General features: G+C 41.8%; 1 protein-coding gene across 3 annotated transcripts in view; it reads left to right on the top strand.

The window, feature by feature from the left end:
- The first annotated feature begins 78 nt into the window (after positions 1-78).
- The window catches only part of ATP6V1A (ATPase H+ transporting V1 subunit A), a 29,363-nt gene continuing 13,742 nt past the window's right edge, over positions 79-15,699 (top strand). The window contains exons 1-3 of one of the 3 annotated variants that reach the window (XM_042788207.1): positions 79-192; positions 12,643-12,737; positions 14,436-14,564. In XM_042788207.1, coding sequence (XP_042644141.1) covers positions 12,656-12,737; positions 14,436-14,564 — 211 coding nt within the window. In that variant the 5' untranslated portion in view covers positions 79-192; positions 12,643-12,655. Of the gene's footprint in view, positions 193-8,505; positions 9,148-10,091; positions 10,227-12,642; positions 12,738-14,435; positions 14,565-15,699 lie in introns of those variants that run through there. The other 2 variants (XM_009975423.3, XM_032995607.2) reach the window with 2 other exon arrangements.

The raw sequence follows: 15,699 nt of genomic DNA, 5'->3' as shown, positions 1-15,699 counted from the left end.
GTGGGGGGGAAGGGGAGGGGGGGGGGGGGAGGGGTTTAAAGCTCCTCCCGGAAGCGGGCGTGGGGGACGCCGGCTCGCGTGGGGTGGTTCCGGCGTGGGCCACGGCGCATGCGCGCGCGGGGGCCGGCATCAGCTGATCCCGCGCCGCCGCCGGAGGGATCAGGGCTGCGGGTGAGCCGGCGCCGGCCGCAGGTGAGGCGTGTCGCGGTCCTCTCTTCCCCCCCGCCCGCCGCCCTCCCGTGGCGTGGGGGGCGGCAGGACCCGCCCCCCCCCCCCCCCACGGGCGCCCTGCGGAGCCCCGGGGGTGCGGTAAGGGCGGGGAGGCCGCGCTGCTCTGCGGGCCTTGTCCGCAGGGCGCCGTTCCGCGGCGGCGGAGCCCGCTGGAGGCAGCCCCGCGCTCCCCGGTGCCGTGTCACGGGGGGGAAAAGGCCTGGAAAGCAAAACAGCGTCGTCGTCCCGTCCCCCCCCACCCCCGAGGAGGCTTTCTCCGACTGAGAAACCTTCTGAGCGTTCTGAAAGGCGCCCAGCAAGGAATCCCAGGGACGCCCCACAATCTGTGCGGAAGGGAAGCAGTGACAGTGGCTGGGTTTCTGTGCCGGGTCACCCCACCATCTTGGGTGGGTGGAACTGAATCTTCCTGTGCCTTGACTGTAGCCCTGCGGCGAGCGAGCAGCCAGGCTGTGGAACAGGGGCACCGCTACTGGCTTCTGGCTGCAGCCCTTCCTTAGTGAAAGGGCCCCCTTGTTGTTCTGCAGTTGAAAATACTGATAACAAATCAAACGCGTCTCCCATTCCTGTAGCCAGTGACCTAATCCTGACATAGATGAGGTGTTCCAAGCATAACACGATTCACTTAAAGGCAATAAAGAAAACTTAGGTGTCTGGGATCTGGATGATGTTGTACATGTTACAGATAGCTGTGACATCGGAGCGTCTGACGCCTGTGTCAAGGTCTATCTATTCAACGCAGTCGCCCAAAGTGATTTCATCCTAAGATTTTACTGGCTTCCCTCAGAGAATTTGCACTCCAGCTGGGATAAAAGCAATTTGTTGATAGTTTTATTCATTGTAATGTAATACTTCAGCAAAGTACACTGGCTATTTGATCTAGCATGGTATTTCAAATGCTAATACTACTTGATGAAGTGGGCAGGGAGGAAAACCTTCTGGCAGCACTCTAAAGATGGCTTATTAGCCCACAGTTTTGTAGCACCTCAGTGAGAATGTGCTGAGTGTAGGTTGGCATTTGCAAGTGGAAATTTCAATAACTGAGGCAGATCCTCAATATATTGTAAGTTGCTGTATTAGTGCTGACTTTGGCACCCTGCAGCTCTGCAGCAGCTGAATGGCTTCTCTGTACTAGTGCTTTTAAAGGCCTTTTCAGTGAGCAGCAAGCATAAATATTTAACAGTATCTGCATTTTATTATTTTCTACTTAAGAATATGTGAAGTGAGATCAGTGTCTACAGGTTTTTGAATTACCAAAAATACTGCAATTGTTTTTGCTATGCTTGTCAGTTTATTATGTCAAGTTGTCTTGAAAACAGTTTTGCCCTCTACATGGGGGGAAAAAACTAGTCTTAATTCTGTAATCAGGGCACAAAGCTTGGCATTCAGAAATAATAAACCACCATGGATATCAACTTGAGAGGATGGGGAAGGAGAAATTAAGACAACACTGGAAAATGACTGCTGGCATCAGCTGACTGTTCAAATGGGGGTTGAAGTCTTGTGTTGCAAGAGCAACGCAAGATCTTGGTTTCCTGTAAATGCAGCCTTTCCATTTTCCAAATCAAGAACTATTTTCTACAGATGGTGCTGGTATTAGGGTTGAGCCATGAACAATTAGTACTACTTGTTTAATTTTTGCACAGCATTAGCTTAAATTTAGCATTTATTTTGGTCTAAGTATATATTAACTGGTTTATAACTCATTAATCCTGACTTACAAAATGTGCAAGCTTCAACATGCTTCTGTTGTCTAAATTTTTTCCCAGTATGACTTTGTGCATTTATCTTCCAGACACTGGTATTACACGTTGTCATCCAAAGCCATTAAAGACCAGCAGATTACTATGTGATTCCCCTGGAGATATGTTTAGAGGCACTGCGCTTCACCTCTTGTGTTTTGATACCTTAATACTGTTTATTTGAGTTCCTGAGCCCTGAAAATTCCTACCGACAGTTTTCCCCCATGCTTTTAAATTTCTTGTTTGTGAGCTAAAGCCATGTTCCTAAGTACTCTTTTTAGAAGAGTGAAAAGATTACAGGATAACTGAATTGATGTCCTTAGTTATTTTGGTGTTGACCATAAAACATTGCATGCTATTGCTGGCCAAGTAATAGTCCCTCTTTTTCTTTCTGTCTCTTTTTTTTTTTTTTTTAAAAAAAAAAAAAAAAAAAACCAACCACACAACAACCCAACACTATATTGCCTAAAACTGAAATAGATTTTATTTCCTCTATACTTGTATCATGGGTTTCAAAGAAAAGTAGGGGATTTTAGACATGGAAATATTGAGATATTGTTGAACAATGGTATCCACATGATTTTTTTTAGACTGGAACTGTACCCAGAAAAACAGATGATGTAGTCAACTGGAATATCATGCTCATTCAGTCTTATTCACCAACTTAAAACACGTGACCTCTTTAGCCTGCCAGCTGGTCAGAGAGAAATGGGGACCTACTCCAGCAGAGGAAGCAGAATGAATCTCAACTTTTCACCTTTTTCTTCCTATACAGATTAAACCAGTAATCACCTAAAGGTCCAGCGTGCAAAACTGGTTTAGACTGGATCTTCTGGTTGTCATTGTTTTACCTTCTTTTATGTTCTGAAAAGCTTTTTTGTGTTCTTTTTGTTGTGTTTACTCCCTCCTCCCCTTTGAAAGTTGACAGCTAAGCTTATACTAAATTCTACAATCTCATAAATACTTTTGGTTTGGTTACTTCATTTCATCTATGCATTCAATTATCCTGTTTTTGTCAAATTCTCAAGTTAAATGCCCTCACTTCTTAGACTGACCATTTGCTGCTGGCTTTTTTGACTTCCATATATTGTGTGGCTGCTATAACAAACTTTGCCATATAAGGTCTGTCTTTACTGAAATTATACACTTACTCTGAAAATCAGTGAGATGTATATGGATAAATCCTGAAAGACCTAGTCAAACAGACTTTATTACTATCACTTAACCAAATGGCAGATGAACGTCGGTTTTAACTGCTGAATTTATTTTCTTGGTTCATCAGCTTGATTATTCCTCTGAGCTTGCATAACAGTAAATTTCATTGTCACTGCTCACTCTCTTCAGAAATAATTTGTCTGACTGTGATCTAGTGCATGCATGGTGCCTGTTGACAGTTCTTTAATTTTATCGTAGTTTACAGCATTTTGGAGAGTTTGTTGTGGGTGTCTTAAAATATTCAAATCCAAAGAAATCAGGAAATACTAAAACTAATATGGGAAGCTGCCATCATGGCCATGTTTTTATAGCACTGGGCTTTCTGCGTTAGCTGTCTGACATCTGTTTAATCCTGGGAAGAATAATTTTGAAGACCATTGCTACCCCAGTTAGCTGAGACTCGTACTGCTGAAAAGTTAAATGAACTAAAACGTCTGCTGAAAACAGACCCATTGCAGATGCAAATGCTTAAGAGAGAAGCAGTGTTCCTAGACGACATCTCTGTAATGTGAAAGTCATATCTTTGTCCTTAATCAGCTGAAAAGTGCTCATGTTGTAAGGATTCTCATGGCCAAGTTGAAATGTTGGTGCACAGGTGAGTTTCAGCTGACCAGCCCGTCCAGCTAACTCTTCCTGCCAGCTGGCATCCCAAGAAAAAGGCTGAAATCTGCACTGTTAAGATGCAATCTTCCCGGTGTGGTGTCCCATCTTTAGGATGCTGTAAGCTGTGCTCACTTACTGGCATGGCTTGTTGTTATTCTGTAAGACTATGTAAAAGATGGGTGGTCTGAATGTCTGTGTTGCTGTTCTGCGTTCTGTGCCCTAAGCATGAAGAGCAGGCCTGTTGCGGTTGGGATGGTCGGGTGTGGTAAGGGGTAGAATGGCTATGGGAAAAGGTATTAGCTTTATATGGACAAAACTATGCCTTCATTAGAATAGTTTATTATAGCTGGACAAAAGCTTTCAGGTACACAAGTTTCCTTTAACCTCCTGAAGAATGACTTGACTGTTTTTTGTAACAAAGAAACTGCACCTTCCAAGAAGTTCAGTTAGTGGGACAAACATTTGGTCCTTCTCATTATTACGTTATATCACTATTTTGTTTCTCACTATGAAAGTAATAACTTAAAAAGCAGCTCTTAGGAAAAAAATTTAAAAACTAAAATGGTATTTCTGGCTAATCACAGATAACATTGGTAAGGACTTCTAAAAAAAACAATTCTATTATGTGAATTTCCTCTAGATCCTTGAAATTTTGGGAGTTTTGTTATTGTGAGATAAATTTGCATCACCTGGTAGATATTCAGACAACCACCACAATATGTAGCTTAAACAATGTTAAAATTTAATATGTTGGAGGGGCTCTGGCTGTTCTAAAGAAGCTGTAAATGCTTCACGTAATTGAACATAAAATCTCCAAATCTGGCTTAACTTGCTTTATAATATAAACATGAAGTTTTCCATTACAGGAAAAGTCAACCCCAACTTAATTTCCTTTTACTGGAATCCAATGGCAATATGTGTGTTGTGATTCCAGCCAGGTGTTTCATTATACCAAAGTGCTGTAAAAGAGTACTGCTATCTGCTGGGGGTATTCGATCTTTCTCAAAGACTTTCATGCAAACTTACTCCTAGTTCAGCTCTTCAAACTAGCTGTCAAATCCTTCACATAATAAACTGAAGATTCCATAATATCTCATTTTAAAGACTGCTCTGAAAGTTAAGTGCCTATAGCAATAGTTGTTTTATGAAATTGCACACCTTTTGTCTGTGGAGGTAAGAGTCTTCAACTATTCAGAAGTGACTCTACTGAACTGTAGTGAAGTTTGCTGCTATAATTGCTTACAGCTTTGTGTTCATCTCACTTTGATGTTTGTCATCTTAAAGGTTAGAGCAACAAGAACTGTTTTCAGTAGGGATGCCAAATACACCTAGAAGTAGAGCGACTTTTATTTAATAAAAGCAAAGGTGGATTTTAGCTTTGCAGCAATGTTAGTGAGATTAATGAAAATGCTGCTCATCTAGAGGAAGAGACTGAGCATTGCACTAAGCAGGTGGCTGTAGAACTTTTCAGCCCTAGCAGCTAGATGACAAGAGTAGGATGAGAAAAGAAGGCCACTGTGGGACACAGAAATGATTATTGTATTACTATTCTGATTGGATCTCGGCTGCATTAGACCTTTCTTCTGCGTGAAAGTCTTATCAAGCCAAAGAGGCAAGATGTAGCAGGCTGAAAGAAATGTAAAAATTTTCACAGTAGCAAACTTGTGAAACAGTGTAACAAGTAAGAAATAAGGGGAGGCTCATCCATTTCCACCTCTAGAGCTCCTCTGGAGAAGCCTTCTGGTCTGAGAGGAAGGAATTGGTGTAGAAAACAACTATGGAAAACTCTGTAGCATATAACGAGTCAGCTGATGAAGACTTTTTTTTTTTCACGTGAACAGTGTAGTTTTCTCTAGTAATAGGAATATTTTAATTGATAAAACTAGTATCTTTATCAATCAAAGTGTGACAACTGTGTTTGAAGTCAGGAGGCTGGTTATCTACTGAGCTGATCAAATCTTCAGTGGGTCAAAGTAGTTATGCAGTGAATGCCTTGCCAGCCTTTCTGTCTGGTTTTATCGCTGCTGCAAACTTCTCAGTCATGTTCAAACACAACTTTTTGCTAGTCCTGTCCTGGGCTAACTGAAGGAGTCTCCCAAGAGGAGGTACTTCTTGCATGAACAGACTTCACACCCCATCTCTGTGGTAGGGGAGAGTCTCTTATGCTGTTTATATGTATTAAATATAAACATATTTTATATATATTTATCTTGTGTGCAAGGCATGATGCTTGCTTGAAGTATCAGGCTTGTATGTATTGGCATACCCACGGGTAAGTCCCCATATTTTTGAGGAAGAAGGTAGTAGGAGCTTGTGATGGGCTTTATGAATTGCAATGTAGCACAGTCTCACTTTGAAGCCATTGTCTGCTGTGCTGACAGTGGCAGCATAACTCTACTGTCTTTTTTTCTTGAATACACCTAGACTTACCTGTTCATGAGCTGAGTAGCAAGCCTTATGTAAGAGGACGGGGTGTTATAGTAAATTAGAAACAAGTTGTATGAAAGATGAATTGTCCTGTATGGTTGCTGATGGGTTCACGGTATGTAGCTAAGCATTGCATAAACAGATTCCTGACCTATCAAGAGCAGGGGTGGCCTCAAAGTGCCCTGTGGCAACTGTAATTGTATGAATAATTATATGGAAGAATGTCCAGGTTGTTTGGTTTAAGAAACAATGATACTTATACCTTGGAGCTTATGGCAAGAGGGTTGGTACAGTTAGCTTCTCGATGTCTGTGTGAAGAGAAGACTAAGCCGCATCTTTGTGAGCAAAGGCAAACTCCTGAGTGGTTTCATTAGAGTGCAGATGATACAGAGTTGGAAGGTGTGTGGTAGAGCAGAGGGCTGTGCTGCTGTACAGACAGACCTCAACAGACTGGAAAGATAGGCTGCTCTGAATCTCATGAAGTTTGACCAAGGGAAATGCAGAGTCCTGCACCTGGGGAGGAATAACCACATGCCCTGCTACAGGCTGAGGACTGACTGGCTGAAAAGTGACTTTGCTGAAAAGCAGTAGAGGTGCTGGTGGACACCAAGTTGAACATGAGCTGGCAATGTGCCCTCGTGGCAAAGGTGGCCAGCACTGTCCTGGGCTGTGTCAGGAAGAATGCTGCCAGCAGGTTCAGGAAGGTGGTTTTTCCCCTCGATTAAGCTCTGGAGAACCACATCTAGAGTGCTGTGTCTGGTTCTGGGTTCTCCAGTAGAAGGAAGACATGGCTTAATGGACTGTGTTCAGAAAAGGGCCACAAAGACTGTTAAGGGGTTGGAGATATGAGGAGAGGGTGAGGGAGCTGGGATTACGTAGCCTTTGGAAGAGCTAAGGCTCTGAGAATCTTACTGTAGAGTATGTAAGTACCTAATGAGAGGGGGGAGCAAAGAGGATGGAGCCAGACTCTTCTCAGCAGTATCTGCTGAAGTAATAAGAAGCAGTGGGCACAAACTGAAATACAGAGAATTCCCTTTAAACATAAGATAACACTTTTTACTGTGAAGGTTGCCCAGAGAGCTGGGGAGTCTTCATCATTGGCGGTAGTCAGAGCTCAGCTGGACGTGGCCCAGAACAGCCTGCTCTAGCTCTCTTTGAGCCGGGTGTTGGAACTAGATGATCTCCAGAAGTGCCTTCCAACCTCAGCAATTCTGTTGTTTGGTGACTGAGAAATCTGGAGTGATTTTCTCTGCTGTGTTATAGTAAAATTGTGACTCTGCATAGTATGAAGGAGCAGATTTCCTGAGAATGCTAGTTGGCTTCCTTTCCAAGTGACCCGTGTTAGAGTTCTGGGCATGCTGTTTCTTCTGGGACAATATTCTGAATTCTAGATGCAGAAATGCTGCCGAGGTTTTGCATTTGTCTAGTAACTTAGGCACTGTATTTTTTTTCATACTTCCTCTTAAAAATATCATCTGTTGGAAGGGGAAGTATAAACTGTCCAAGTTACAGGAAATTCATGGCAGTGATTATACTATTATTTATGAGGCCCTTGCAGCACAACCTCATACAGCTCGACACTGGGATTTATGCACTGTACCAAAGGCTGTTCAGGTGAACACAGTAAATGTTGGCAGTCTTGATTCTAAAGCATGACTTAAATGCAATGCTAAGCTGATTGTCCAGTGTGGGTTGTCTTTACAATTCTGTAACGTCTAGGTTTTTACTAAGAGGAGGAGGGATTTTATTTGGAATACTTTATTTGGCTCTGTGTTTCTGTATATGCCTATTAAGATTTCCTGGAAATTGAATGTTAAGGCTTATATTCTGACTCTGTTTTTCTACCCTAGGAAGTCAAAACACAATAGTCTGCTTCAGATACAGTAAAATCTATGACCTTAGTTCAAAGTGACTCTAGCAGGATGAATTCTAGCACTGATGACTTATTAATATGATGCCGCTGCTTCCACATTGCCAGTCTTGTGCTACTTACTACAATTTTGGTTAGTGTATTTAAGCTTTTGTGCCAATTTGATGTGTTGCTAATCCTAGAACTTGCAAAGACAGTCATGAGAAGTTGTGAAGACTGCAGGGAACTTTTTAACTCATGCAGCTTCTTAGGGGAGAGACTGCATAGCTGCTTGTCTTCTGTACAACATACAGGACAATGTCAGTACCTGTCGATCTTTGAAAACAGATTCCAGCAGCTGTCACTCAAGTGGCACATCAGTCTGCTTTGCTAAGGTGTTGGATGTTGTGCAGTTGCATCAGTGCTTCTGCTAGCTAGGGGAAGGGGTTCTTAGATTAGCAAAGCCCCACAAGACTCTTTATTTTGACAAGAATCAGTATCTGTTCTGCATACTCAAGCAATTAGTATTGTGGTGTCTTCAGCGCCTCCCTGTGCAGTCTTGTTAAACGGTTGTTCTGTTAAGCTCTTCCAGAACAGAGCATGCACTGACATGGATATATTACACTGGAGAACTGGTAGGTAAACGGCTTCCAGCAGAAAGCATGCATCTCTCTTTCAAGGATCTTTATGTAGTAGGATGTACCACTTGGGACACTGGGATTATTGACTTTGGTTTTGCTTAATGTGAATGCTGAATGCTTCTTTAATTTCTTCTGCTTGGTCCTGTGCAGTAAGGAGGACACAGATGGGAGTTCAGCTGGGCTCTAGGAAGCTTGGTTTGCTATTGCGGCATTCCTCAGTGCTGGTGGGAGAGAGAGAGACTGATGACTCATCAAGTCAGGTGGTTATGCCTCTGCTGTGTGTCAGAAATTTCTTTCCCCTCTGCAGCAGGCTTTCTCATCCCTCTGTGTAGGGGCACTAGAAGGACAATTATTTCGTAAGTGGTGGGGCTTAACTGCTGAATTCTGGCTTTGCTTCATTGGGCCTGTGGATTTTTGTTGCTCCCTGTTTCTGCAAAATAAGGTAAGAATCTGTGTTTATATGATAAAATAGTCATGGATTTTATTCCTTGCTGCAGGAAGGCTCCTTCTAAAAATCTCCCTGGAGTCTTAATTTTGAAGCGATCTTTGTGGTAGGGCAGTTCATCGTGTAGATTCTGGGTCTGATCAAATGTTTGAAGCAAAAACAAGGAACTGTAATAGAAAACAGGTTTCTCTAGCATTGAGAGCAGGCCACTTACATTTTTGGGGTTACTATATAGCCAAATAGCTGTGCTGGGGAGAAACCAAGATAGAAAACTCAGGTCATTGGCCCTTTCTTGTTTAATTATGACTATAAAATTACTTTAATAAATCACATTTCAGCCAGAGATGGTTCTGCAGCAAGTAATATTTTGATTTCTGGCACTGTTAGGCAGAATATGACAATGTCAGAGCTTAAAAGCATGTTTAAAATCAATTGGTAAACTGTTTTAAGACTAGGAAGATTCCTGTATATAAGCTGTAAAGGATTCAAGGTGTATCTTTGTTCATAAGGGAATTAAAATTAAGCAAATATCCTGGGTAGGTATGCTAGCAGACTTTGTAGGAGTGGATTGCATATAGTGCCTAATATCCTGTGTTGGCAATAGGCCTCTGAAAAGCTGTAGGAGCTCAGTAGATTTCTAAAATGGCTAGCTACCATGGCTTCTGGGGTAAGTACATGCTGCCTGCACACACATGATGTTATGTTTATTAAATCCCGATGTGCTTCAGGGAATTTCACTTTATCTTTGTACTAACCAACAATGAAAACATTTAACAGTGTAGGTAGGTAAGGCAACATTGCTGCCCTCAAGGACTTTTCCGTATAAAATGAAAATCTGTAGTGCTAATATACAAGCACAAGAAAGCTGTGCAGAGATAAAGAATAGCCTTTTTTTTTTTTTTTCTTAATTTGTATTCAGTGTTAAAAGATGTGTAGTCCCTTAAAAAAGAGGTCAGCTTGGCTGGGTGAGCACTGTCTTTTTAGACTGTGTACTTTGTTTGGAGTTATATAGAAGATGGAACAAAGCAAGATGAGGAAGAATTCACTGCGTCTTTTACGCTTGGAATAGTTGATAGGTATGTGTTTAAAAGCAGTTAGTGCAGATGCTAAAGATCAGAACAAAGACAGGGTTTATTGGTGTCTCGCCAGGTGGTCTAGCGGAGGAATCCCATTGTCTTTTATTTGACTTGGCCAGTAATTTGGGAAGGTGGCTGTAGGAAGGGAGAAGGAGCAGAGCAGTGAGAGGAACAAGAGAGGCAGGTACTGGGTGTCAGGATACTATTTTAACTGCAGAATGACTGTTCTGAGGTTCTTTTTGTCCCTAAAAGATATGCAGTCACTTTAAATGGCTGTCAGCTGACCTGCATGTTCTAGATATGAAAAAAAGTTCAACTGAAACTGGCCAGTGTTCTTCCTGCTTTTCCTTGCCCTTGTGAATTGACTCTTTCTTATGGGACCCTGTACTGTCTAATTGCCAAAAGCATCACTAATTCAGTTATGAGAATTTGGTTTAGCTCACTCTTTATTGTGCTTCTGTAGAAGATCTTTGTAGTAGGACTCTAGAGATTGTTTCACATCATGCTATGTTGAAGTAAATGTTTTGGGTAGATTTATAAGACCAGCTGCTTTTTTTTTCTGTATGAACAGTAATTGTACTTGAATTTTGCAATGTTTTTTGTTGTTAAAACCAAAAAAGATGAGGTAGTTACATTAGTCTGATCAGAACCAGCTCTTACCAGCTGCTTAGGAACTGCAGATCGCTTTGTGGGGACCTCCCCTCTGCCATTTGTCAGAGGAGACTTTTGAGAAATAAACAGTGAAATTAAAACTGTCATTTGGGCCTAAGCAACAGGCAGCTTAAACTATCATTACGGAGAGTAGAGGGATCTGACGGCTATCTGACTTAGACTTTGAGCCTGAGAGCAGTTAGCAGTTCCACTCCAGGCTGAGGGTGACTGAGTCATGATCAACTGTTGGGGTGGCTGTTGTGAAATGAATCAATGGTAACCATGTCACACAATCTACTCCGGTGAGCCATGGAGCCTGGCAGAAGCTGTTCCTTCAGGATGAATAGGAGTTTGGAATCGTTGGAGATCCTTTTCTTACAGAGCAGAGCCACCGATTTAAAATGTTTAGATTAGCATGGAGGCTGCGGGGCAGAGGACTTGCAGTATAGTATTAAAAAGCTGGAAAACAGTCATAAGATTTTAAGAATGGTCAGCTACCTACTGCTCCTGAAGAATAGGCAAGAAAGCATCCTTTAATGAAGGTGGAAGGGGTGGCAATGTAGCTGTCATCTTCCATGTTGTACATGGGGCAGGCTTTCAAGCCTGACTCTGCCTCTGTGTTTGCTGCCTTGCAGAAGATGCCGTCTTAGCTTAAGCTTCTTGCAAAGACTGTGAGTGTCTACAGAAGCCTCCTGCAGTTCATGTCACCAGTCCGTGGGCTTTTGCTGGGCAGGGCCTGTTGATAAGCAGAGAGCATTGTGTGCCAGGGCTGCCATACCTCACTTTGCACCAGCACTGTGTCATAAGTGTGTCTGTTAATGCTGTAGAAATGGGTAGTGAGCTGCCTTGCAGTTCTCTGACGCTAGTCTGTTTCCAAGGTAATGCAAAGCATGATAAGGGCTGACAAAGCAAAAACATGAAATACTCTTATCTGCACCAGGAGCAGGACAGCACAACTGTTGAATACAGAACAAATGTGGATGGAGGAGATCTGTTTCTAAAACAGCTTTTCCTGTGCCAGTTGTTTAGATTCTTTAAACAGTTACTGGCAAGAGATGTCAGTCTGTTTAACTGTTCAAAGTTGGGGGTTTTGGCGATTATTCAGCACAGTCCTTCTATAATGCTCCACAGGTTTCATTGATAGCAAAGATTGTGGCTGTGAGGCATATAGAGAGGATTTGCATGCTTGTGTGCTGGTGCTTGTGAAAATGCATGTTTCTTCCTTTGAACGCTCATTCAGCAGCTTAAGATAGCAAAAACGGGTTTTTCACAACTAATACTTGTAGTATTGCTTTTTAGAGACTGGTGGCAGTAAAGCATCTCCAGAACTTTCTTGCTGACTCAGAATCATGGAAAACTCCATATTTTGAAGGAGACTAGATGAGATGTGGAAGACAGAATAGATTATCCGTTGTTTAAATATGCTGTTATTAGGCTTGAGAACAGTCCAGCCGTGTTGCGGCATTTTGGAGTGTAATTGTTTCACTCAGCAGTGTTTTGTGGAGCATATCATGGAGTGATGTTCCACCCCTGTGTTTCTGCAATAGGGATGTTAGCTCTGCTCTTTGTTTAAATGAGTTACTTTCTGACTTTTTATAGCTTTAAAATCGGTGTGGTTAAGGTGCTTCAGGCAACGCAAGTTCAGAATTCTTTCTAACTGGAAACAAGGAGAGAGCAGAGGAGAGGAAGAGGAGGAACTTACTACATGTATGTATTTTTCAGGACTGATTTATTTATTTATTTATTTATTTTTCCTTCTGTACAGTTGAACAGGCAAAATGGACTTCTCCAAGCTACCCAAAATCCATGACGAGGACAGAGAGGCTTTTGTTGGCTATGTCCATGGAGTCTCAGGACCTGGTAGGTATTATTTTGTAAAGGAAATCATAGGTTCTGCTTCATCTAGTGTGTTGTTAATCTTGTTCACTTGGAAGTGGAGAATTATAATAGAGCTCTAGGTGGGGCTTCTTCTCTTTCTTTTTTTGCGTGGCGGGCTTTTTAAGGAGGATCACTGACATATTTCTGAATATTTTATCAGACTGTTCTAACAATATGTTATTACTAATTAATCTTATTTAAAGATGTAATGAGCAGAAGCAGGCTGAATAATAATAATAATGACAATTTTTTAAACGGTAGTAAGCTTTCTGGATGAGTTAAAGCCACTTGGTCAAAATCTGCCAGCCCAGTGTGTTAAGCTTCTCTAAAAGGGTGTGAGATGCACAGTCCATCCTCACTGAAATGCAGGGTCAAAACCCTGTGCTTTCTGGAATACTCAGTCCCTTGCCAGTGTCAAACTGTGTTCTGTTACTGCACCGTGGGCTGGAGGAGCTCAGCAAGGAGCTGCAAGGGTCAGGGAAAGTGTCAGAGTGTGGTGGTAGTTCAACCAGGAGAAGGGGGACTCTTCCTCCTCCTTTATCAGCTCAAATAGTTTCTTTAGACTCTGGTAACAGCTTTTGAGTATGTGCAGACTCTACTGGCTTTTCTGCTCCCTCCTGCATTCCCTTCAAGAGGTGAAGGAAAGGATGTGAGAGCAGAAGAATAGCATGTATGTTTGTAAATACAACTTATTTAATGAATATGAAACTCCCTTGGGTTGTGTCTACCTAAATAAATACCAGTTCTTTAACTGCCAATTCCTTAACTGCAGAAGTGATACTTAAAAACAGTTTTAAACTGATACAACTTTCGTAAGAAGTGGAAAATGTATTTTTTTGTAAATACATGAACCCGGTGTGCAAGATTGATATTATAATATAAAAGACATAATAAATTTTGTCCTAAAGCAGCTAGGCCTCATGTTATGACCTGCTGAAATCTAACTCAAAACAGTATGAGGTTTCAGGCCCAAAACATGCTGTAAAACAGTCTTCATCTGTTGGAAGTTAAGTGCCTTAAGGTATACATCACTTCCCTACAAAATAAAATATCAAAATAGTGTTTCCTTAAGTGTTGTAAGCATCTGCTAGCCTAGATACAAGGTCATGTATTGCCTTTAGCAGGCACCTTGTCTTGATCTGTATGTGGAAATTGTTATGTGAGCATCCACATGGTTACCAAGATAAACAAGTTTGAATGACTTGAAAATGCTGGTCTCCAACCACAACGTTATGTAACTACCGGGTATCAGGTGAGCTTTTGCTATTTTCTTGTATATTTTGTTTTAGTCAGATGGGAATGTGGCCCAGCAAACTGAAAGGGAGAAGCGCCTATGCAACTTGTCAAAGTTCACTGCGTCTCAAACCCTAAACATTTGCCATCTGTCAAGATAGATAAGAGAAATTATGGCATGAATAGGCTGAACTACTATATTCTGATAGTGTCCTCTTATTGAGCATAAAGGAACAGTGTGAAAAGTACAGGGAAACTTTTTGTTTTGACTTTTAAACTAGAAATACCAGGATTTGTGGCCACCAAGTTATCCCTTTTGAGAAATGCAGCACGCACTTCTGATTTCGGTGAATACCAGTCTTATGCTGTGCAGTTCTTACCAACTTCCAACGAGTAAATTTCCTGACCTACAGGAAAAATGTTCACCAATGTGCCTGTCTTTTACAGTGGTCACGGCGTGCAACATGGCCGGTGCTGCTATGTATGAGCTGGTACGAGTAGGCCACAGCGAACTGGTGGGGGAGATTATCCGACTGGAAGGTGATTTGGCAACTGTCCAGGTGTATGAAGAAACGTGTATCCTTTTCACTGATCCCTTTGGGCCTGCCAGACTACATAGTCCTGAACAGGGTGGTGACTAGGGTGAAGACGATAAACATAGCTGACTGAGACAAGCACTTGCTACTTCTGGTGCCAGCGGGACATCTGTTCAGCATGTCTTTTGTAAATTCTGATGGTTTTGAGGTAGATCTTACCTTGCTTGGCTGTGTACCGAGGAGACTTTTTTGGGATCTTAAAGGAAGTCAAATAATGTGTACCTTAGAATTTAACTTTAATCTTACAGCTTTGTTGAAGAAGCTGTTTGATAAATGTCAGCCATAACTGGTAAAACTACCAGTCATATTTTTTGCATTTTTTTCTTTGCTTTTAAAAACTATGCTTGTACAACACTTAAACAGGAAATGTGAAGTGGGCAAGATGCCTTCTTCTGGGCAGAGTATTTTGCCAGATGTAAGATTACATCTTTGCTTCTGCAGTGTGCTTACAGAATCTCGGTCCAGCTAGGACGCAACATGTATTCTAAAATCTAGTTAACTTAGAATGTACTTTCTATTACACATACATGAGAGAATGTCAGAAAAGAAGTCATAAAACTTGAGGCCAGACCTTCTTTTTCTTCCTTATTCTTTTAAACTTAAGAGCTGGCTCTGTGTATCCATAGAGGCTAGGAAAAAAATCTTTCTTTTGAGGAGCTGGGTGGTAAACTGGTGACTAGCTCCAGTCTGTACCTAATAATTTATCGGTTTAGATGGCATCATCATTGTAATATCTAGTAGCCTTCCATCAGTACATGGAACAAGTTTGAGTATAGTTTACTTTTAGGTTCCTGATGTCACAGGCTCTGTCGTAGGGCTCACTGAAATCAACTTGCATTTAATCTCTTGAGTCTTGCATATGGTTTTGGGGTTTTCTTTTGTATTCTAGCAGGGCATTTTGCCAAACTGCTGGCCCTTTGCAGAGAAGTCCATGATGCATCTTTGGAGCTTAGTGCATAGACTGGACAACCTGATATCAGAGAGGAGGGAAATAATCCTGGTCTTGGACAAACTGCCTTTAAAAATTAGAATGCTGTCAAAAAGACTGTGCAAGGCTCAAGGTCAAAACGGTTGTGCTCTCTAACAAATTCTGAGGCAAAAAATTACATATTTCA

This window comes from Tyto alba, unplaced genomic scaffold (assembly GCF_018691265.1).
Source record: "Tyto alba isolate M040663 unplaced genomic scaffold, T.alba_DEE_v4.0 Super-Scaffold_14, whole genome shotgun sequence".
Taxonomy (NCBI): domain Eukaryota; kingdom Metazoa; phylum Chordata; class Aves; order Strigiformes; family Tytonidae; genus Tyto; species Tyto alba.
The sequence above is the reverse complement of the archived record's forward strand: the minus strand, read 5'-3'. Positions and strand labels throughout refer to the sequence as shown.